This window comes from Ornithorhynchus anatinus, chromosome X2, assembly GCF_004115215.2.
Source record: "Ornithorhynchus anatinus isolate Pmale09 chromosome X2, mOrnAna1.pri.v4, whole genome shotgun sequence".
Lineage (NCBI taxonomy): Eukaryota > Metazoa > Chordata > Mammalia > Monotremata > Ornithorhynchidae > Ornithorhynchus > Ornithorhynchus anatinus.
Genome location: NC_041750.1, coordinates 3,235,888 through 3,258,597, shown reverse-complemented (window position 1 = coordinate 3,258,597; position 22,710 = coordinate 3,235,888). Strand labels below are relative to the sequence as shown.

The 22,710-nt window shown below is 57.8% G+C and overlaps 1 protein-coding gene and 2 non-coding genes across 3 annotated transcripts; all 3 read right to left on the bottom strand.

Annotated features, from left to right (window-relative positions):
• Positions 1-6,070: 6,070 nt before the first annotated feature.
• On the bottom strand, positions 6,071-18,940 carry HSPA9 (heat shock protein family A (Hsp70) member 9). The gene is made up of 17 exons (XM_029052913.2): positions 18,836-18,940; positions 16,009-16,067; positions 15,783-15,870; positions 14,435-14,616; positions 13,079-13,203; positions 12,375-12,448; positions 11,365-11,471; positions 10,913-11,075; positions 10,725-10,817; positions 10,147-10,356; positions 9,432-9,659; positions 8,742-8,846; positions 8,145-8,262; positions 7,823-7,917; positions 7,202-7,294; positions 6,875-7,015; positions 6,071-6,766 (listed from the first exon to the last, which is right to left on the bottom strand). The coding sequence occupies exons 1-17, from the start codon at positions 18,878-18,880 to the stop codon at positions 6,686-6,688; spliced, it is 2,007 nt and encodes a 668-aa protein (XP_028908746.1). The 5' UTR covers positions 18,881-18,940; the 3' UTR covers positions 6,071-6,685.
• Positions 8,027-8,096, bottom strand: LOC114807497. Its single transcript, XR_003755558.1, has one exon. It is a non-coding gene; the product is annotated as a small nucleolar RNA SNORD63 (small nucleolar RNA).
• On the bottom strand, positions 9,993-10,064 carry LOC114807486. The gene has a single exon (XR_003755547.1). It is a non-coding gene; the product is annotated as a small nucleolar RNA SNORD63 (small nucleolar RNA).
• Positions 18,941-22,710: the final 3,770 nt, after the last annotated feature.

Here is a 22,710-nt window from a genome sequence, read left to right as displayed (position 1 = left end):
CAGAGACACACACTGAGGGAGAGACACACTGAAGGAGAGACAGACAAGGACCAGAGCCAGAGAGACAGACAAGGACCAGAGTGAGAGAGACACTGAGGGAGAGACAGACGGGCCCGGGGCCAGAGACAGACACTGAGGGAGAGACTGACAAGGACCAGAGCCAGAGACACACACTGAGGGAGAGACAGACAAGGAGCAGAATGAGAGAGACACTGAGGGAGAGACACACTGAGGGAGAGACAGACGAGCCCAGAGCCAGAGACACACACACAGCGGAGAGACACACTGAAGGAGAGATACACAGCGAGAGAGACAGAGAGGGAGAGACAGACAGGCCCAGAGCCAGAGACACACACAGGGAGAGACAGACAAGGACCAGAGTGAGAGAGACACACTGAGGGAGAGACAGACGTGCCCAGAGCCAGAGACACACACAGGGGAGAGACACAGAGGGAGAGATAGAAACACTGAGGGAGAGACAGATGGGCCCAGAGCCAGAGAGACACAGGAGGAGAGACAGACAAGGACCAGAGTGAGAGAGACACTGAGGGAGAAACAGACAGAGAGGGAGAGACAGACGGGCCGGGAGCCAGAGAGACACACAAGGGGGAGAGACAGACAAGGTCCAGAATGAGAGAGACACACTCAGAGGGAGAGACAGAGAGGGAGAGACAGGCCCAGAGCCAGAGAGACACAGCGAGAGAGACAGACGGAGAGACAGAAAGGACCAGAACGAGACAGAAACACTGAGGGAGAGACAGACAGGCCCGGAGCCAGAGAGACACACAAGGGGAGAGACAGAAAGGACCAGAGCGAGACAGAAACACTGAGGAGAGACAGCGAGAGAGACAGACAGGGAGAGACAGGCCCAGAGTGAGAGAGACACAATCAGAAGGAGAGACAGACAAGGACCAGAGTGAGAGAGACACACGGGGGAGAGACAGGCAGCCCCAGAGTGAGAGAGACACACTGAGGGAGAGACACACAGTGAGAGAGACAGACAAGGACCAGAGTGAGAGAGACACACAGAGGGAGAGACAGGGACCAGAGCGAGACACACAGAGAAGGAGAGACAGGCACAGCAAGAGACAGAGAGACAGAGGGAGAGACAGATGAGTCCAAAGTGAGAGAGACACACACAGGGAGAGAGACAGGCCCAGAGCCAGAGAGACACACAGAGGGAGAGACAGACCAAGGACCAGAGTGAGAGAGAGACACAGAGGGAGAGACAGGCAGGCCCAGAACGAGACACACAGAGAGACAGAGGGATAGACAGATACAGAGAGAGACAGAATGGGAGACAACAGACACAGAGAAAGAAAAAAATGCAGAAGAGACAGAGAGAGAGATACACGCAGAAAAACAGGGCCAACCCTGCCTTGCAAGCCAGCTTCTTTCCCCAGCCCTCCGCCTCACTTCACACCCACATTCCTTGCCCCCCCTTTTTTGTTTTTTTAATGGGATTTGTTAGAGATTTACTATGTGTCAGTCACCATATTGAGCGCTGGGATGGATACCAGCAAGTCAGGTTGAACACAGGCCCTGTCCCACATGGGGCTCCCAGTCTTAATCCCCATTTTCCAGATGAGGGAACTGAGGCCCGGAGAAGTGGAGTGACTCGCCCAGGGCTACGCAGCAAATGGCGGAGTCAGGTTTCGAACCCGGGGCCTCCCACTCCCGGGCCTGTGATATTTTCACTGGGCCACGTGGCTCTGCAGGAACGTCTTTGATGTAGCTGGCCAGAACCTGTTTTCCGGGCGTAAGGTGGCCTTGGCTTCGCTTCTCGTCCCTGGGTGGCTCACGTTGAAAGGCGCTGTGACGCTCAGGTGGAGTCGGGCCTCTCCCGGAATCCTCTGCGTCTTTGGGCAGGTGTAAGGTTGGGGAGGGACCTTGGGGGATCCAGCAGAGACCCCAGGAACCCATTCTGCACTTAAAAAAAAATGGTGGTACGTGTTAAGCGCTTATTATGCGCAAAGCACTGTTGTAAGTGCTGGGGGATACAGGGTGCTCAAGTGGTCCCACGTGGGCCTCACAGTCTTCATCCCCATTTTCCAGATGAGGGAACTGAGGCCCAGAGAAGTGGCTTGCCCACAGCCACACAGCTGACAAGTGGCAGAGCCGGGATTCGAACCCATGGCCTCTGAGTCCCCAGCCCGGGCTCTTTCCATTGAGCCATGTTGCTTCTCTGACCCCTTAGAAAGCACAAGGGCCCATAATAATAATATTTGTTAAGCATTTACTATGTGCCAAGCACTTTTCTAAGCGCTGGGGTAGATGCAAGCTAATCAGCTTGGAAACATTCATTCAATCGTATTTATCGAGCACTTACTGTGTGCAGAGCACTGTACTAAGCGCTGGGGAAAGTACAATTCGGCCACAGATAGAGACAATCCCTACCCCACGACGGGCTCACGGTCGAGAAATGCAAAAAGGAATCAGAGAAGGGGGTCTTGGGTGGGGGTGGAGGCTGCAGGAACGGAGAGGAGAGGGGAAGGTGGGGTGATTCCTCTGCTTCAGTGAACCCATCAGTCCTATTTATTGAGCGCTTACAAGAAAATGTGGGCAGAGCACTGTCCTAAGCGTTTGGGAGAGTACGGGAAAATGGAGGTCTTCCCCCTCTGCCCCGGAAAGAGTGGAAGATTTTTCTCCTTCCTTCCCTCATCAGGGCGTTCAGGTAAAACTGGCGATCCATCTCCCCGTTGCCCCCCAAGAGCAGGCCAGAGTGTCCGCCGGCACTGCTCCTCACGCGACTGTACAGTGCCCTGCACATAGTAAGCGCTCAATAAATACTATTGAATTAATGAATGACCGTTATAGGCAGGGAATGTCACTGTTTATTGTGGCACTGCACTTTCCCAAGTGCTTTATCAGTAAATACGACTGAACGGGAGATGGAAAAACCAAAGCTGCTTGGGTGCCGAGGAAGTTCAACGCGTCCAAACCACCGTTTCCTGAGGAACGAGGAGGACCCCGAGAGACCTGAAGAGCGGGAGGTGAGTGAAGGATGGTGACACAAGGTGACGTTCTTTCTTTCCCCCGGCTTGCGGCCCGCTTTCTCGGCTAAGTCAGCATAAGCGAAGAAATCAAGATAATCCTGGTATTTGTTAAGCGCCGACTATGTGCCGGGCACCGTTCTAATAAAGGCATATCAGCTCCCCTCTTTCCCTGCTGTCGTGATATTAACGATATCTAATATATTAGCGATCCGGTACGTGTTGGTGTGTAAGGTCCCTGTGGGACAGGAGCCTGGGTTATGCTTCTGTTGTGGTTTTCCAAGAGCTTAGTTCAAAGTGCTAATAAGAAGAATGATGTTGGTATTTGTTAAGCGCTTACTATGTGCCAAGCACTGTTCTAAGGAGATAGAAGGTCATCAGGTTGTGCCACGTGGGGCTCACAGATTTCGTCCCCGTTTTACGGAAGAGGTCACTGAGGCGAGTGAAATGACGTGCCCGAGGTCACACCGCTGATAAGGGGGTTGCATTCAGTCGGTGCTCAATAATAATAATGTTGGTATTTATTAAGCGCTTACTAGGTGCAGAGCACTGTTCTGAGCGCTGGGGTAGATACAGGGTAATCAGGTTGTCCCCCATGAGGCTCAGTCTTCATCCCCATTTTACAAATGAGGGAACTGAGGCAGAGAGAAGTGACTTGCCCACAGTCCCACAGCTGACAAGTGGCAGAGCTGGGATTCGAACCCATGACCTCTGACTCCCAAGCCCGGGCTCTTTCCACTGAGCCACGCTGCTTCTCTCATAGAGAAGCAGAGTGGTCCAGTGGATGGAGGACGGGCCGGGGAATCAGCGCCCGGGGATGGGTACGAGCTAATCGGGTTGGAAACGGTCCCCGTCCCACTAAGGGGCTCACAGTCGTATTCCCCGTTTTATAGATGAGGGAACTGAGGCACGGAGAAGTGAAGCGACTTGCCCGGGGACTCCCACAACAGCCAGGTGGCGGAGCTGGGATTAGAACCCAGGTCCTTCCGACTCCCAGGGCCGGGCTCTACCCACCGCGCCACGCTCCTTCTCTAGATGCCGAAACCCTGTATCGAGCGCCGGGGTAGGTAGGAGACAATCAGGTCGGACTCGGTCCCCGCCCGGACCCCGTCTTAAGAGGGAGGCAAATCCGATATCTTTGCTCCATTTTACAGGTGAGGAAACTGAGGCTCAGAGAGGGTAAGCGGCAGGTCGCACAGCAGGCCCGTGGCAGAACTGGGAGTCAGGACTCGGGTAACCTGACTCCCAGCCCGGCGTTCTTTCCATTTAGGCAACCCTGCTTCCCAACCGTTTCCCCTCGAGGTTGCAGGCGGGGAAGGTTAGAGGGCGGGCAAGATGTCGGTTCCCTTGAAACGGTCACCGTTTCAGCCTTTGCCGGGGCGGCGGGGGGGCGAGGGGCGTCAGCACGACCTGGAGGAAGCAGCCCCCTCATCTAGGGAGAGGCTTCTTCGGCAAACCGGGGGGGCTTGTCTGCCCCAGGCCTGGCAGTTCTCTTTATTTTTATGGCATTTGTTAAGCACTTACTATGCCCCGGGCACTGTACTTAACGCTGGGGTGGATTACAGGGAAGCAGCGTGGCTCAGTGGAAAGAGCCTGGGCTTCAGAGTCAGAGGTCATGGGTTCGACTCCCGGCTCTGCCGCTTGCCAGCTGTGTGACTGTGGGCGAGTCACTTCAGTTCTCTGGGCCTCAGGGACCTCATCTGTAAAATGGGGATTAACTGTGAGCCTCACGTGGGATGACCTGATGATCCTGTATCTCCCCCAGCGCTTAGAACAGTGCTCTGCACATACTAAGCGCTTAATACGAATATTATTATATTACAAGCAAATGGGGTTGGACACAGTCCCTGTCCCACGTGGAGCGCAGTCTTCATCTCCATTTTACAGATGAGCTTAACCCCACTGCATTACACTGTTGAAGGCCCGCCTCCTCCAAGAAGTCTTCCCTCATTTCCTCTTCTCCCACTCCCTCCTGCCTCATCCCTGCACTTGAATTTGCTCCCTTTGTTCACCTCCCTCGGCACTTCTATCGATAATTTTATTAACGTATCCCCCTCCAGCCCGTACGCTCATTGTAAGCAGGGGAATACGACCACCAACTCGGCATCGTAGTCGCCCAGGGACGCAGTGGAGACTGTGTAGTCAGTGCTCAATAAATGATTGATCGAACCCCTGGAGCTCAGGCCGGGAAGGCCAAGGTCTACATTCCCCGTTGGCAAGGAAGAGCGTGACCTCAAAGAACACAGGCCGCCGGACCTGCCGCAGGGCTTCGGGCTTCTCCCTTCACTGGCCCTCGGTGGATTCACCTGTAAAATGGGGACAAGGGCAGCCCCACGTAGGACAGGGGTAGGGTCCGCTCTGCTGGGTACTGTATCCACCTCACTGTTCAGCACAGAGTAAGCACTGAAATGCCAATCGAGGATGCTCACCGGCCATAGGAGCTGCTTGGGAGACGCCCCTAATGCCCTCCCCCATTAAAGGTGACCAAGAGCAGCTCACCTCTGCCCGGACCTCCCCGCCCCAAGACCAAGGCTTGGGGGCAGTTTCCAAATCAGGAGGTTGGATGCGATTCCTCGCCCACCTGGGGCTTGGATGGACGTGTGGCTTTTACTTCCTTGTGCCGCCATGGACTTTTGGCAACTTGTGTCTCCTACAGCCCCGCTCACGGACACTAATAATGGCAATATCGAGGGCCCGGGGGACAAGCGGATGCTTTGGGGCTTGGCCTTTACTTCTTTTCGTAGTCCAAACAGTATTTTTCTCGTAGGACGGTGGCTGGGGGACAGGAAATGAGGGGAAAGAAAACTGCGCGCGTGTGTTGGGGCAGCACGGCCCGTATTATAATGTTGGTATTTGTTAAGCGTTATGTGCAGAGCACTGTTCTAAGCGCTGGGGTAGATTCAGGGTAACGAGGTTGTCCCACATGAGGCTCACAGTCTTAATCCCCATTTTACAGATGAGGGAACTGAGGCACAGAGAATTTAAGTGACTTGCCCACAGTACGAGAAAGCCTTCTTCATTAGCACGTGGGGCTCAGTGGGGCCGAAGTCAGACGCGGTTAAAAATGAGACAGCCGCGAACCTTTCACATTTATTCTTTAAAAAAAAAAAAAAAATTAATCCAGAATGGATCAACAGAACAATCGACAAGGATGTAGGTTTCCCAAAGCAGAGACTGGGAATCTTCGGGCCCCCCTTAAGAGCCCCCCTCCCGCCTTTTCTTCCCCAGAAGAGGGACATTTTTTGCTTGAGCAGTTGTCCCTCTCCTCTCTCGGGGGGGCCGGCCCTCAGCCGGCCCCCCTCCTCCGCTCCGGAGCGGCCCGTAGCACGGCGGGGGTGCCCGGCCTGCGCCCCGCAGCCCCCGTCTCGTGCCGGGCCGTGCCCGTCCGCTGAACGACCGGTGGGAGCCCCCGGCCCGGCCCGGGCCCTGACGTGCGGCTGGGGGTTCCCGGAAAGCCGAGGATGAACATTTAACAACTGTGGAGCGCTCGGATGCCCTCTGCTCCGCCGATAATCCGCTAACACGTCCGCTAAATTGATACAGTAAGAGGAAGATATATAGGATACTGCAAAAACACAGTAAGACTGAATTTTGCCCTTTGCTGCTCGGGAAGGTCCTTTAAGCTCCTTCGGCCCCAAGCTTCACGATACGTTCTCGCGCCCTCGGCTCCGGCTGGGATGCCGGCGGCCCCCCTATTGCTTCTCTTCCTTCTGGTCTTCCTTCTGGTCCCCGGGCCCGGACGAGCTGCCGCTGCCCTCTCTCTCGGACGCCATCTGGGAATCGAAGCGACGGTGAGGGGCTGGATGCCCGACCTGCGCGGCCCCAGGTCTGGTCCCCCCGCCCCGGGCAACGCTCGCCGCCGGCCCCTGCCCGCCAAGTACCTTTTTATACGCCATCTCGAACAGCTTCAGCGACGCCTGCTGCAGGGAGGAGGCCGCCTGCCTTATGTTCTCCCCCGTTTCGCTGTCTTTGCGAGCCAAGAGCTCCCTCATTTTGGCAATTTCTTCTTTGAGCTTGTTGCACTGGAAAGGCGGAGAGGGGGAAGTGAGAGGGGAGGAACCCCCCCCCCCCCCCCCCCGGGTCAAGCAGACCCGGTGCCCCGGGCAGAGTGACCTTCGGGCTTCGGGGGTGGGGGCGCAACTGCCTCGCGGGCCGTGACGTCCGCCACTTCGGGGCGGGCGTCCCGCGCTCAGGGGACCGGGGCTCACCTCGTCCGCTGGCAGCTGATCCTTAAACTCTTCCATCTTGGTTTCCGTGTCATGAATGATGCCTTCTGCCATGTTGACGGCTTCCACCCTTTCCTGAGGGGGCGGAGTCCAAGGGAAGCCCAGTTCAGTGCCCGAGAGGGGACCCCGCCGCCCCCCCCCCCCCCCAGGAGACAAGACATTCTCCCGCCCTTCCCGGTGAACGACACTTGAGTTCCCAGTGGTGTTTACTGACGGCTACTGGAACACAGACACCAGATGTCAGATGGGCTGAATCACCTCGTCTGAGATTTAAGCTCCCTGGGGCCAGGGAACGGGTCCCAAGCGTTCAGTCCAACTCACATCTGGTCGGCTCCAGATTACTACCACCATTCTGCCGCTGCCTATCCATTCGTCTCCTCTCGGTCTGTGGGCTCAAAGGGCACCAGCCCGAGTCCCCGGACACCATGGCTCCTTCCCAACGTTCCTTGCCTGGCTGGATCACCTCGTCTCGGGATCGCTTCCCTAACTGGGCCTGGCCCCGACGCAACGGCCCCCGCCCCCCGATGACCCGGTGGTGCTGGGGAGAAGAGGGCGCCTCTCCGACCGAGGGCGGTGGGCTACGGCGCCCGTCTCCCCACCCACCTTCCGCCGTCGGTCTTCCTCGGAATACTTCTCGGCGTTCTTGACCATGTTCTCGATGTCGTCTTTGCTCAGCCCGCCGGAAGACTGGATGACGACTGGACGGGGACAAACGGATTAACCTGGCTTCCCTCCCTCCTCTCCCCCACAAACTAGCTAAGGCCCGGGGAGGGGGGCGGTCCCCCTCGACACCCGCTTCCCCCATCCTGTGCTCAGTCGAAAAGCCACCACACTTTGGGTTTCAGAATGACGTGTTGGAAAAAACGCATCACGGCACAGAACCATCCTCCCCCGCCCGCCGCAAGAGGACGCCTCCCCGACTCACTCTGCTGTTCCCGCCCGGTGCCCTTGTCCTTCGCGGAAACGTGGACGATCCCGTTGGCGTCGATGTCGAAGGTGACTTCGATCTGAGGGACGCCCCGGGGGGCCGGAGGGATGCCAATCTGAAAGCCCAGAGCCCAGATCGTTAGCGTCTTGTTGCCCGACGCGGGTCACCCGTCCGACCTGGGGCTCACACCCTAACTGGGGGGGGGGAATAGCCCTTGTATCCCCATTTGACAGATGGACACAGGAAGGCCAGGACAGTACAAGTCTGTTGGGGCGATTCAGCTGACCCCCTTCCCTCTCGCTCGAGGCAGCCAGTTCTGTTCTGTACCAAGGGGAGGTCAGCCAATACCCCGAGTAACTCCAACTGATCTCCGAGTGGCCCGGGATCCTCCACCCCATATGTCAGGGAGTCTGGTCAGCTCTCTGGCCACCTCCCCAAGAACCACCGAGGCGATGCCTATGTCCACGCTCACTCCGTGATCGTTTCCACTCCCCGGGAGGAACCCACCTCGGTAACCGTCACGCCTCTCCACCCACCTCGGTTTTTTGCGCCCGCGGCCGGGCCCCAAGGCATCCCCGTCATCCGGGGACTTACCAGAGTGAACTGGCCGAGAAGTTTGTTGTCTGCAGCCATCTCTCGCTCCCCTTGACAGACTTTGATTTCCACTTGGGTCTGTCCATCAGCAGCCGTGGAAAACACCTGTACAAAGAGAGGGGATTTGTTTGCTGGGGCACGTCCAGCTGGCTAGTGAAAGTATAATCAGGTTGGCTGGTGTCAGCCCAAGGAGACCGCTTCCTCCGAGAATGGGAGCAGGGATATTTGGGAGTCATTCCGGTGAAGAGGAGGCAGTAACCAGACACCCGGGGCCCAGCTGTGCCAGACCACGGAAAGCCTTCTCGGAGGAAGGGATAAAAATGACCGGTCGTGCTGCTGTTTGGGGGCTCAAAATGATGTCTACGATTTCACCACCAAGCAGATAACCCCCATCCTGGCTCGGGATCCCGTTCAGCTCTCCAACACCACGGAATTTCACAGAATCGTCGTCTCCGGAACCCGGTCTCAAACACAACGGCCGGCGACCGAAACTGCTCCGCCCATCCCACCGCAAGGCTGGGATCGCCTCTGGATATTCCCGCAATACATTCTGCCCCCTGCCCCGGCCCGCCCTCCCTTCTGGGCTTGAAGTCGAGCCTCGGGCAAGTCTGGCTCGGGCAGTCCCCTGGACTAAAGCCACCTCCTCCGGCTACCGTGTTCTCAGGTAGACCGAGCAGGCCCGACGCTTACCTGACTCTTCTTGGTTGGGATGGTGGTGTTCCTGTTGATGAGCTTGGTGAAGACGCCTCCCAAGGTCTCGATGCCCAGCGACAGGGGGGTGACGTCCAGCAGGAGCACGTCCGTGACGTCGCCGGCCAGCACGCCCCCTTGGATGGCGGCCCCGATGGCCACGGCCTCGTCCGGGTTGACGGCTTTGCTCGGGGCCCGGCCGAACAGGTCCTGCACCGTCTGCTGCACCTGGAGACGGGACCGGAAACCGGCCCTGTCATCTGGCGGACTACGGGCGATCTCTGGGGCAGAGAGGTGACGTCGCCAAGTGCGATCCCGCCGGCCTGTCGACAGCCATCGGGGTCTTCCCTCCCGGCCCGCATTCGTGACCGGAAGCCGAAGCCTCACCCCTCTGGGCCGTTCACTCGGGGCCCTCTGGACTCTAAGCTCGTTGTGGGTAGGGAATGCCTCTGTGGTATTATATTGTACTCTCCCAAGCGCACAGTACAGTGGTCAGCACACAGTACGCGCTCAAACACGACTGCCCGGTAGGGATCTCCCAGGACGGTTCAGCAGGGTTTCTGTGCTCAGTCATTAGCTGTCCACACCGCTCGTTTCGGAATGATGTGTCGATCGTTAAATCCATCACGGCACAGGGCTCCCCGGCTGAACCAACGGCGAATCGGGCCTCGCCTGGGAGAGCTCGCCGCCGCCCGCACCCCCGCCCGCCGGTTACCTTGGGCATCCTGCTCATGCCCCCGACGAGGATGACCTCCCCGATGTCGCTCTTGCTGACTTCGGCGTCCTGCATGGCCTTCTGGCAGGGGGCCACCGTCCTCTTGATGAGGTTGGCTACGATGTTCTCGAACTGGGCCCGCGTCAGCTTCATGTTCAGATGCTTGGGCCCCGACGCGTCCATGGTCAGGTACGGCAGGTTGATGTCCGTCTGTGGCCGAGATGGCGCGCCGGGTGTCAGGACAACCCCCTAAGCCCTTGGGTTCCCCCCATTGCCAACCCCGGCCGGGCAAGGGGAAGAGACTGATCGGGATGGGCGGATACCACCCCCCACCCAACAGTGACAAAAGAAAAAATCAAGGATGATCTGGATCCCAATATTTTCGGTTGCCAGAGGGCCCCCGGCCCTGGGACGGGCTAAGCTCCACTTTCCGCCCCACACCCGATCACGCGGCCAGTCCCAAAATCTGTGGGTCCCACCGGTGATATCCTAAATGCCCCCCGCCGGTGCACAGTGACCGCCGCCTAGTCCCAGAGTGCTCCCCGCACCCCCCACCTCCGAGGCCGGCGGGAGCTCACCTGCACGGAGGACGACAGCTCGCACTTGGCCTTCTCCGAGGCCTCCCTCACTCTCTGCAGGGCCATGTTGTCCTTCATCAGGTCGACGCCCGTCTACGGCGACAAGACCACACGCCCGGCGCGCGTTTGAGTCGGGCGGGCCTCCGCTACCGTCCCCCGGGCGGCCGGGAAGTCGACCCGCTACCCACCTCCCTCTTGAACTCCTTCACGATGTGCTGAAGCAGGGCCTGGTCGAAATCTTCGCCGCCCAGGAAGGTGTCGCCGTTGGTCGACTTCACCTCGAAGACCCCTTTCTGGATCTCCAGGACGGAGATGTCGAAAGTGCCCCCGCCCAGGTCGTAGACTGCGATGCTGTGCGGCGGGGAGACAGGGGGGCCGCCGTCAGCCGGCCGGAGAGCTCGGACCGGGGCAGTTCGACCCCCGTGCGAGGTGGGTGACGGGAAGGACGGACCGGGCGCTCACGAAAGAGGTGGGCTTTTGGCTTTTTTCCGCGCTTCCGTCAGTCGTATTTATCGAGCGCTTACTGGGTGCTCTCCATTCCCTGCCCACAAGAAGCTTACAGTCTAGAGGCTTAGACCGTCCCTCCGGGTGGTCCCTGACGAGCAACTCCCCCTCAACTTCCCGCCCCAGCTGGACTTACACCTTGTCTTCGGATTTGTCCAGGCCGTAGGCCAGGGCGGCGGCCGTCGGTTCGTTGATCACCCGCAGGACGTTCAGGCCGGCGATCTGGCCGGCGTCCTTTGTCGCCTGGCGGGGGGGGAAGGAGGAGAGGACGACTGTTCAGCGTTTACCACGTGCCAAGCGCTGCGGGAGACGCAAGGTAACCGTGTAACCGGGGAAGCGGTGCGGTCTTGTGGCTGGAGCCTGGGCGTCGGGAGGACGTGGGTTCTCGTCCCGGCTCCGCCGCCCGTCTGCCGGGTGACCCCGAGCCAGTCGCTTCGCTCCTCTGGGCCTCGGTTCCCTCATTAAGACTGTGAGCCCCAGATGGGGCAGGGACCGCGTCCCACCCGATTTGCTCGTATCCACCCCAGCGCTCGGTACAGGGCCTGGCCCGGGGTAAGCACTTAAATCCTTATTTTTATAGGTCTACGTGTCCGCTCGGCCCAAGCGTCTAGGGCAGAATCACACAGGCGGCGTGGCTTAGTGCACAGAGCCCGGGAGTCAGAAGGACCTGGGTTCTAATCCTGGCCGCCACGTCTGCTGTGCAACCTTGGCCAAGTCACTTTACTTTTCTGGGCCTCAGTTACCTCTTCTGTAAAATAGTGATTATAAGCGTGAGCCCCAAGTGGTGCAGGGACCGTGTCCAATCTGATTAACTTGTCCAATGCTTAGAGTAGTGCTTGGCACATAGTAAGTGCTTAACTACCATTATCATCATTATTCCTACCCAAGGAGCTCGAGCCACTGCTAACACTACGTTGGACTAACATATTATAACCTGGAGAAAAATGTTTAATGCTAGTGCTGGTCATATCTTGAACTAGACTATTTGTTTAGAGCATGCATAATCTTATATATTGATATATCTTTTTTTTTTTTAAAAAAAAGGAAGGCCAAGATGTTTCCAATTTGTTATAATCTTCATCTAGATAAGTCACATTTAAGTCTTCTGAGAGGCCTGAAAGCCTTAAAGGAGGAGAGCTGGATCACCTGTCTCTGCGAGTCGTTGAAGTAGGCGGGGACGGTGATGACGGCGTTCTTCGCCGCGTGCCCAAGGTAGTTTTCTGTAAGAGAATGAAACCAGATGCCAACCCGGGGCTGGGGCAGCCGGACCCCTTTCTTTGGGCGCGGGGGCCCCTCTCTTGTCATCGCTTCTCCAGCTGCAGAACGGGGTCGCCGCCCACCTCACCGCCGTCACCAGGCCCCCCCCACAGCTCCTTCCAATGACTTGTGGGCGGTGTTTGGCTGTTGGAGGTGATTTCGACCACAGACGTGAGGCGGGGCTGGGATTAGAACCCAGGTCTCCCGAGTCTCTTGGATGGTCCCCTCCCAAGCGCTTAGGGCAGCGCTGTGCGTACAGTAAGCGCTCAGTGGATATCCACGTGCCCCTCACGGGGATCGGTCAGAGAGGTCCTAGGTCATTCTCGTTTCACGGATGAGGTGACAGAGGCCTAGCCCAAACGGCGGGGTCGGATCCAAGACCGGTCCGATCCAGGTCCGGACTCCATCGACGGTACCCAGTGAGCGCTTACCACGCGCAGAACGCTGCGCTACCCTTTAGACCGCGCTGCTGCCCAGCCAACATCATGCAGGTTGGGAGTGGTACCAGGCGGAACCCGATCCCTCAGCCGCACCCACGGCCGACGGGAAGAGCGCGTCCCCGCCGGAGGTCCCCTCGGGCCCAGCGGACCCACCTGCGGTCTCCTTCATCTTCATCAACACGAACGCTCCGATCTGACTGGGGGAGTAGAGCTTCCCGTGGGCTTCCACCCAGGCGTCGCCGTTGGATGAACGAACGATTTTGAAGGGGACGTTCTTGCTGCAAGACCAAGGATTCCCTTTAGCCGCCGAACACGCTAGGACGCGGCCCAAAGACGCTCCCCCGGGGAGAATTCCCCTCACGCACTCGGCGAGAGTACGCGGCTTGAACGGACGGCCCGCCGAGATTCGAGCGGCCACCGGGGCAACGGCCAAAAGGGGCCTACGGGGTCGGGAGTCGGATCCGGGCCCGCTGAGTGACGGTGAACAAGCCGCATAATCTCTCTGGGCCTCGGTTTCCTCCTCTGTAAGATGAAGGCCAATCAACCCGTGGTATTTATTGAGCACTACTAATTAATACTACTAATAACAATAACAGAGGTGGGTAGATGTGATCCCCGCCCACAAGGAGCTTCAAGTCTCCAAGGGCGGGGGATAGAGACCAGATTAGCGAGGGGAAATAACGGAGTGTGGCATACGGACACGAGTGCTGAGGGGCTGGGGTATCGACAGGCTCAAGGGGGACGCAGCCAGGTGCGGAGGCAGCTCAGAGAGGCGGGCGGGTAGGGGAAACTGAGCCAAGCTCTTCCTCTTCTATCGCGAGCTCGAGGCAGAGCCCGAGTCCGGGCTGATCCCCCCCAGCGTCGATACCATGCCTAAGTTACGTGCAAGTGATAATCTTTTCTTAAAGATGCCTGCCCCATACGCAATCCTATCAGGTTTGCCGAGCCCACTTGCGCGTCTGTCTCGCCGTCTCATCGCTAGCATTTCTTACGGACTTCCGTTGCTTACGTCCTCCCGAAACTCTTATTTCCTTCTCTCTGGGATTTATTTCAGGAGCGGTCGCCCTTGCTAGACTCGCAAACTCCTTGAACGGGGGAATCGTGCCTACCGACTCTTCCAGGCGCTCAGAACAGTGCTCCACACCCAGGAGGTGTTCAATAAATACCAGCAACCGAGTCTGCCGAGGACACAGTCGGCAGACTCCCCTGGGGTGGGAGTGAGGGGCCGTCATGGGTTCCTGCACTTGTCAGCCCGAGGCCGGATCTTAATAGATGCCCAAACTCGGTTAGTCACGACCTGGGTTCTAATCCCAGCTCCACCACTTGTCTGCTTCATGACAAGTCACTCTACTTCCCCGGGGGCTCAGTTACCTCCTCCGCAAAATGGGGATTAAACCCGTGAGGCCCACGAGCGACATGGTCCGTGTCCAACCCGATTAGCTTTCGCTCGAACCTTGTGGGGAACCCCCTGCCCCCGTCCCCCCCAGGCCGGGGTCGGCGGCCACTCACATGTCTTTCTGGACTTCGCTGTCGTCGTAGCGCCGGCCGATGAGGCGCTTGGTGGCGTAGAAGGTGTTGTTGGGGTTGGTGACGGCCTGCCGCTTGGCCGGCATGCCCACCAGCCGCTCGCCGTCCGCCGCGAAGGCTACCACCGACGGCGTCGTCCTGGCCCCTTCGGCGTTCTCCAGGACCTGTGCGCGTCCGGCGGGGGACGGACGGATGAGGGGGAGGAGCTGCCGCCTCGAGGAGCCATGCCCAGGTCCTTTCTCACCCCCGGGGCACCTCGGTCCCTCCCTCTCAAGGCGAGGGACCACCACCCTCCCCAAATCCCCCTCCTCCGGGTCCCACGAGCTCGCCGGCAGCCCCCTCCGCGTTTACCTCCCCCTCCTCAGCACGGGCAAAACCCACGGTCCCACCGGAGGAAGAGGGCCTTCCCGCGGGGGGTTTCGATACGTTTCCCATCACTGATTCCTTCGATGCAATTTACTGATTGCCTACTGTGTGCGAAGCACCTTAGCGGGCATTTGTCAACAGGCAATTTCCCTGCCTACAACAAGCTTACAGTCCAGAGGGGGAGCGGGACAGCCAAGGCGGGCCCTCGGATTTAAGGCTCAAACTCCGTCCCGATCTCTGCCCAAACCTTCGGGACCCCCAGTTCGGGTCAGGCAAAGCACCCCCCCGCCATCCAAGGGGCAGGGAGCGGGTCTAATTCCCATTGCTTAATAATTACTATCACTGTTTCCTTAGCTGCCGCACCACCTGACGCCTGGGGCCGTCACCACGACGAACGAGGCCCGAGGGAACCGAGGCACGGGGAAGTAGAGTGGCCTGCCTAATGTCATGAACCAACAGCCCCAAGGAGAAGGCTGACCGGCTAATGGGAGAAGAGAGGCGTGTAATGTGAAAACACCGGCAAATAAGGTAGCCAAAATTTAGCTAGAGAAGCAGCATGGACTAGTGGATAGAACACGGGCCTGGGTTCTAATCCCAACCCCTCCACTTTGTCTGCCGTGTGACCCCGGGCAAGTCGCTTCACTTCTTCGGGCCTCAGTTCCCTCCCCTGTAAAATAGGGATTAAGATTCGTGAACCCCGCGCGGGACGGGGACGGTGTTCACCCTGATTAGCTTGTGACCGGGACCTAGTAAGCCTTAATAAATACCATTTAAAGAAACAACAACAAACCACATATACGCTAGATGAGCATAAACAAGAGCTTAAGTGATCGAGATGGCTGGTGGGTCTATCCGGTAGTCAGTGGATTCCACCGGACTGATAAAATCGCCCTGAACAAATATTTGTTGAGCGCCCACGGGATCCAGCAGGCCCGGGAACAACGCGGACGCCGGTCGACTTTACCTTTGCTTGTTTTCCCTCCATAACGGCCACGCAGGAGTTAGTGGTGCCCAGGTCGATGCCGATGACAGCCCCTTTGATCGCTTCGGACCTGCAAGACACGGTTCGTTCATTCCACCCAATTCGTTGAGCGCTTTCTCCGGGCCGAGCGCTTGGAAAGCACAGTTCGGCAACGCGGGTTACGAGGGCGACCCCCGTTTCTTCCCCCAGTGACAGGGTTCACACTTACGCGTAGTCTCTCCGGGAGAGGATTCTGAAGACCTCGTGACTAAGACCGTTCCAGCCATCCTGAGAGAGAACACCAGAGGGAAAAAAGGTCTCAGCTACCAAGATCTGACCGTAAGGAAAGGACGTGAAGCCTACTCTACTCCGGCACAGTGAGGACACTTTATATTTACTGCAGATTCGCAAAACTAAAGCGATTAACCGAACTGAGCGCTCCCTGGGTGCAGAGCACTGTATTAAGCGCTCAGGGAAGGACCATAAAGCGGAATTAGCAAACCGTTCCCTGCCTAGAATGAGCTCACAGTCTAGAGATGATTGCCAGAACTGTCTCAAAGACAGCGAATAATGACGGTACTTGTGAAGCGCTAACTATGTGCCAAGCACTGTTTGAAGCCCTGGGATAGATACAGGGTTATCAGGCTGTCCCACGCGGGGCTCACAGTCTCCTCGGTAGCGAGCTCGTTTATTTGCGCTACGGAACACGGGGAAACTTGTCGCAATTCATCCTGTCCCGTCGGGTGACCTTGGGCAAGTCAATTCCCCGCGCCTCAGTTACCTCATCTGTAAAAGGGGTCTTCCGCTTCGTAGACTGCGAGGCCGGGAGGGTCTGAGGGGATTTTCTTGCACTAGCCCCATCGTTTTCAACAGTGCCTGGCGCATACTAAGCGCTTAACACCCCGGCGATTACCACACTGGGGAGAGTTTTTAACTTATTCTTGGCTCCCTCCTTTGACCTTGCCGGCCCGGAGAGTGAAGGGTGTGGGTTTTTCCATCATCTCCCTCCCTCCTGCGTCCTCCGGATGGGCCTCGAGGGATGACTGATAAATTAAAAAAAAAAAACCACCATCCCGCAACCTTGCCCCTGCCCACGTGTGGACAAGCGAAGCTTTTCCTCCCCCCGTTTCGGATTCTCTTAATAATAATGTTGGTGTTTGTTAAGTGCTTACTTTGTGCCGAGCACTGTTCGAAGCCCTGGGGGAGACACAGGGTAATGAGGTCGTCCCTCGTGAGGCTCCCAGTCGTCACCCCCATTTTACAGATGAGGGAACTGAGGCCCAGAGAAGTGACTTGCCCACAGTCACGCAGCTAAGTAGCCGAGCCGGGATTCGAACCCATCACCTCGGACTCCCAAGCCCGGGCTTTTTCCACTGAGCTCCCACTCTGTGCCAAGCGCCGGGGTGGGCACAGTCCCTGTCCCACGTGGGGCTCAGTCTCAATCCCCGTTTCACGGCCGAGGCCCAGAGAAGTGGTTTGCCCGAGGTCACACAGCAGACGGGTGGCGGAGCCGGGATTCGAACCCATGACCTGACGCCCAGGCCCAAGCCCCATCCCTCTTGGAAGGAGCACGGGCTTTGGAGTCAGAGGTCACGAGTTCGAGTCCCAGCTCCGCCACTTGTCAGCTGTGTGACTGTGGGCGAGGCGAGTCGCTGCACTTGGAGAAGCAGCGTGGCTCGGTGGAAAGAGCATGGGCTTTGGAGTCAGAGGTCAAGGGTTCGAATCCCGGCTCTGCAACTTGTCAGCTGGGTGACTGGGCAAGTCACTTAACTTCTCTGTGCCTCAGTTACCTCATCTGTAAAATGGGGATGAAGACCGGGAGCCCCACGTGGGACCACCTGATTCCCTTGTGTCTACTCCAGCGCTAAGAACAGTGCTCGGCTCATAGTAAGCGCTTATTAAATACCAACGTTATTATTATGCCCCTTGACGGACGGAGCTGTGAGGCCCACGTGGGACAACCTGATCCCCCCAGCGCTTCGCACATAGTAAGCAGCGTGGCTCAGTGGAAAGAGCATGGGCTTTGGAGTCAGAGGTCATGAGTTCGAATCCCAGCTCTGCCACTTGTCAGCTGTGTGACCGTGGGCAAGTCACTTCACTTCTCTGTGCCTCCGTTCCCTCATCTGTCAAATGGGGATTAAGACTGTGAGCCCCACGTGGGACATCCTGATTACCCTGTGTCTACCCCAGCGCTTAGAACAGGGCTCGGCACATAGTAGGCGCTTAACAAATACCAACATTATCATTATTAAGCGCTCAACACACACCATCATCATTATTAGTGGTGGCATTACTGTTATGGATAACGTTATTGATACTTCTGTTATTAGCCAAAAGGCGATCGGGCGGTCCTCGTTAAGCGCCGACTGCGGGCCAAGGACTGTGCTAAGCGCTGGGGTAAGTAAAGGGGGGGTGGGATGACGGGCCAAATCGGGGGGCTCCAGGGGGACCGGCCCGGCTGCGGCCAACGGACAAGCCCCGGAGCCGTATCTCCCGGGCTCTTCCTGGGTGCACAGCACTGCCCTAAACGCTCGGGCCAGTCCAACGCCACAACAGGACACGCTCCCTACCCCCAACGCGCTTCCAGTCCAGAGTGGGGACGGATGGACTTGAAGAGAAATCACTAAAATGCCCCTTAGCGACACGAGAAGGGGCCGCCAGAGGGCCTGGGTTCTAATCCCGCCTCTGCCACTTGTCAGCTGTGGGCAAGTCACTTCTCTGGGCCTCGGTTTCCTCATCTGTAAAATGGGGGTGAAGTCTGTGAGCCCCCACGTGGGCCCACCCGATCGCCTTAGCGCTTAGGACGGCGCTCTGCACCCCTACCCAGGGCCTAACCAATGCCATCGTCATTACTCAGCCAGGTGACCTTGGGCAAGCCTTGCATTTCTGGAAGGGGGCGAAGACGACGAGGTGCAACCGATGGGCCGCGATCCAACGCTTGGCACGGGGGTAAGCGCTTCCCAGGCGGATTTATTAGTAGTGGGAAAGGGAGGGGGGCGTTGGGGAAGGCCTCCTGGAGGAGGTGGGCAGGAATCGATGACGATGGGGTCGCTCACCTGCAGGAGGGCGGAAGGACGAGCGAGGCGGGCAACGGCGAGCATGGCGGTGGCGAGCGGGGGGCGAAACTGCACTGCGCGGGGCTTCTGGAAACCTCCAGCCACGTGGGGCGGCAGGGGGCGGGGCCTCGCCAGGACCCCGGGGCCGCCCGCCGCCCCGCCTGAACCGCCACCCAACCCGCCCCCCTCCGCGGCGCTCCGGACGCCCCCGCCCCGGCCGGACCCACCCCCCCATCCCGCCCCGTCGGGCCGCAGCGGCCGGGTCCGCTCGGGGCGGGGGCCGCGCCACGTTTTTCCCCCCGCGCAGGCGGCGCCGGGGGCAGCCCGGGGCCTCGGCCGGGGTCAAGGTCACGAGGGGCAGAACCGCCGCCCGTTACACCGCCCTTACGTCAGCCGAGGCGCCTGCGCACCACGACCGGGGGGGGGGGGGCACTGACTCACGCGGGCCCAGGGCGCACGCGCGCGTCCGGAGCGCCAAATGGAGCCCCGGCGCCTGCGCAATGGAGGGGGCGCGCGCCTTCTCCCACTTCCGGCGGGGAGGAGGGAGGCGAAATGGGATTTGAGGCGACGGCGCCATTTTGCCTCAGGCCTGGAGGGGTGGGGGGCTGCCAACCGGGCCGTTTCAAGGCAGGCAGTGGACCATCTCAGTGGAAAAGAGCACGGGCTTTGGAGTCAGAGGTCATGAGTTCCAATCCCCGCCCTGCCACTTGGCAGCTGGGGGACTGTGGGCAGGTCACTTCACTTTTCTGGGCCTCAGTTCCCTCATCTGGAAAATGGGGATGAAGACTGAGCCCCACGTGGGACAACCTGATGACCCAGCAAATCACCCCCAGCGCTTAGAACAGTGCTCTGCACATAGTAAGCGCTTAACAAATACCAACATTATTCTTATTAAAATGGGAATGAAAACCGTGAGCCTCAGGTGAGACAACCTGATTACCCTAGAAATCTCCCCCAGCGCTTAGAACAGTGCTTTGCACCTAGTCAGCGCTTAAATACCAACATTATTATTATTATAAAAATGGGGATGAAGACCATGAGCCTCACGTGGGACCACCTGATGACCCTGTGTCTCCCCCAGCGCTTAGAACAGTGCTTTGCACCTAGTCAGCGCTTAAATACCAACATTATTATTATTATAAAAATGGGGATGAAGACCGTGAGCCTCACGTGGGACAACCTGATGCCCCTGTATCTCCCCCAGCGCTTAGCACAGTGCTCTGCACCTAGTAAGCGCTTAACAAATACCAACGTTAATATTGAATTAATTACCGTAAATCTTCCATAAACTACAAGTCACTAAATTTCTCCGTGCCTCAGGGATCTCATCTGTAAAAGGGGGATTGAGACTGTGAGCCCCACGTGGGCCAGGGACTGTGCCCAACCCCATTTACTTGTATCCACCCCCAGCGCTTAGTACAGTGCCTGGCACATACTAAGCGCTTCACACATACCATAATTATCATCAGTGGGAGGAGGAGGAGAAAGGAAGCCTCTCCCTGTCAGAAGACCCCGGTTCCAGGCCCAACCTCAAGGAGCGAGGCCTAGTAATGATAATAACGATGGCATTTGTGAAGCGCTTACTATGGGCAAAGCACTGTTCTAAGCGCTGGGGGGGATACAAGGGGATCAGGTTGTCCCACGTGGGGCTCACCGTCTTCATCCCCATTTGACAGGTGAGGTCACTGAGGCTCAGAGAAGTGAAGTGACTTGCCCGAGGTCACACAGCTGGCAAGTGGCGGAGCCGGGATTCGAACCCACGACCTCCGACTCCCAAGCCCGGGCTCTTGCCACTGAGCCACGCTGCTTCTTCTGATTAAGACTGTGAGCCCCTTGTGGGACAGGGACTAGGTCGTATCTACCCCAGCGCTTAGGACAGTCCCTGGCACACGGTAAGCACTTGGCGAAGCACTGTGGCTCAGTGGAAGGAGCCCGGGCTTGGGAGCCTGAGGTCGTGGGTTCTAATCCCGGCCCTGCCCCTTGTCAGCTGTGTGACCCTGGGCAAGTCACTTCACTTCCCGGTGCCTCAGTTCCCTCATCTGTAAAATGGGGATTAAGACCGTGAGCCCCACGTGGGACGACCTGATCACCTTGTACCTTCCCCCAGCGCTTAGGACGTAGTAAGCGCCTAACAAACACCACCATTTATTTATTTTTAGCCCCCATTCCGCCACGTATCAGGTCGTGAGTTCGAATCCCCGCTCTGCCACTTGTCAACTGTGTGACTGTGGGCAAGTCACTTAACTTCTCTGTGCCTCAGTTACCTCATCTGTAAAATGGGGACCAAGACTGTGAGCCCCATGTGGGACAACCTGATTCCCCTGGGTCTACCCCAGCGCTTAGAACAGTGCTCGGCACATAGTAAGCGCTTAACAAATACCAGCATCGTTATTATTGTTACGTATCTGCTGTGTGACCTTGGGCAAGTCACTTCATTTCTCTGGGCCTCAGTTACCCCATCTGTAAAACGGGGATTGAGACGTGAGCCCCACGTGGGACCACCTGATGAGCCGGTGTTCACCCCAGCGCTTAGAACAGTGCTCGGCACATAGTAAGTGCTCAGCAAATACCATCATCATCGTTACCATTATTAGCAAATACCGTAAAAATAGAGAGGAGGTAGAAAATGATCCCCGCGCAAGAGTGATTTCGGCCATCCTTCTCCCACAGCCCAGCGGTGGCGGGGGAAACGCCGGCCCGCTGCCTCCGCCGTCGGATGAGGTGAGTTGTTTGGCCGTCATCGGACACGGGGGCCGGAAAGGCGGCGGAGGGCGGCGAGTCGAGGACCTCTGAACTCCGTCGGAAGCGTGCGACGGCCCAAAGTGCGCAACGTGTAGATTCGTCACGGGCCCTTAACGGGCTGAGACGGCAGGCAATAAATCGGCAGGGCAGGTTGTGAGAGGCGGCGTGGCTCGGTGGAAGGAGCCCGGGCTTGGGAGTCAGAGGTCGTGGGTTCTAATCCCGGCCCCACCCCTTGTCTGCTGTGTGACCTCGGACAAGTCGCTTCATTTCTCTGCGCCTCGGTGACCTCATCCGTAAAAGGGGGATTAAGACCGGGAGCCGCATGTGGGACAACCTGATTACCCTGTTAGATTAGAACAGTGCTCTGCACACAGTAAGCGCTTAACAAATACCAACGTTATTATTCTCTGTGCCTCAGTTACCTCATCTGTAAAAATGGGGATGAAAAAATGAGAGCCCCACGTGGGACAATCGACCCCAGCGCTTAGAACGGTGCTCTGCACATAGCAAGCGCTCAACAAATATCATAATTATTATTATTAGGGAAAACGCCGGTAGACTTTTGGGGGCGTAGAGTATTTTCCCGGGGCAACGTCCGATGGGAAACGGTCATGAATCGCGTTAGACCGCACGGATTTGGCCGCCTTCATTGCGAAACTCCACAGATCCGTCCGGGAAATACCGAGACTGCACAGACGTGGGTCTTGTGCTCCGACGCGTTCCCTGGGCTTCCCGAGTTCCGACGCCGCATCGGACTTCCATTCTTCCGTTGGGTCGTATTTATTGAGCGCCTACTGGGTGCAAAGCACTGTAATCAGTGCTTGGGAGAGGGCAGTCTAACAAAAGACCCATTCCCTGCCCGCAACAAGCTCGCAGTCTTGAGATCTTGTGTTCTTATCTGTAGTAATCACAGTGGTAATGATGAAGCGGCACGGGGTAGTGGATAGATCACGGGCCGGGGCGGCAGAAGGTCATGGGTTCTAATCCCGGCTCCGCCGCCCGTCTGCTCTGTGATCCTGGGCAGGTCACTTCTCTGGACTTCGCTTGCTTCACCTGCAAAACGGGGGTTAAAACTGTGAGCCCACGTGGGACACCCTGATCACCTGGTATCCCCCAGCGCTCGGAACAGTGCT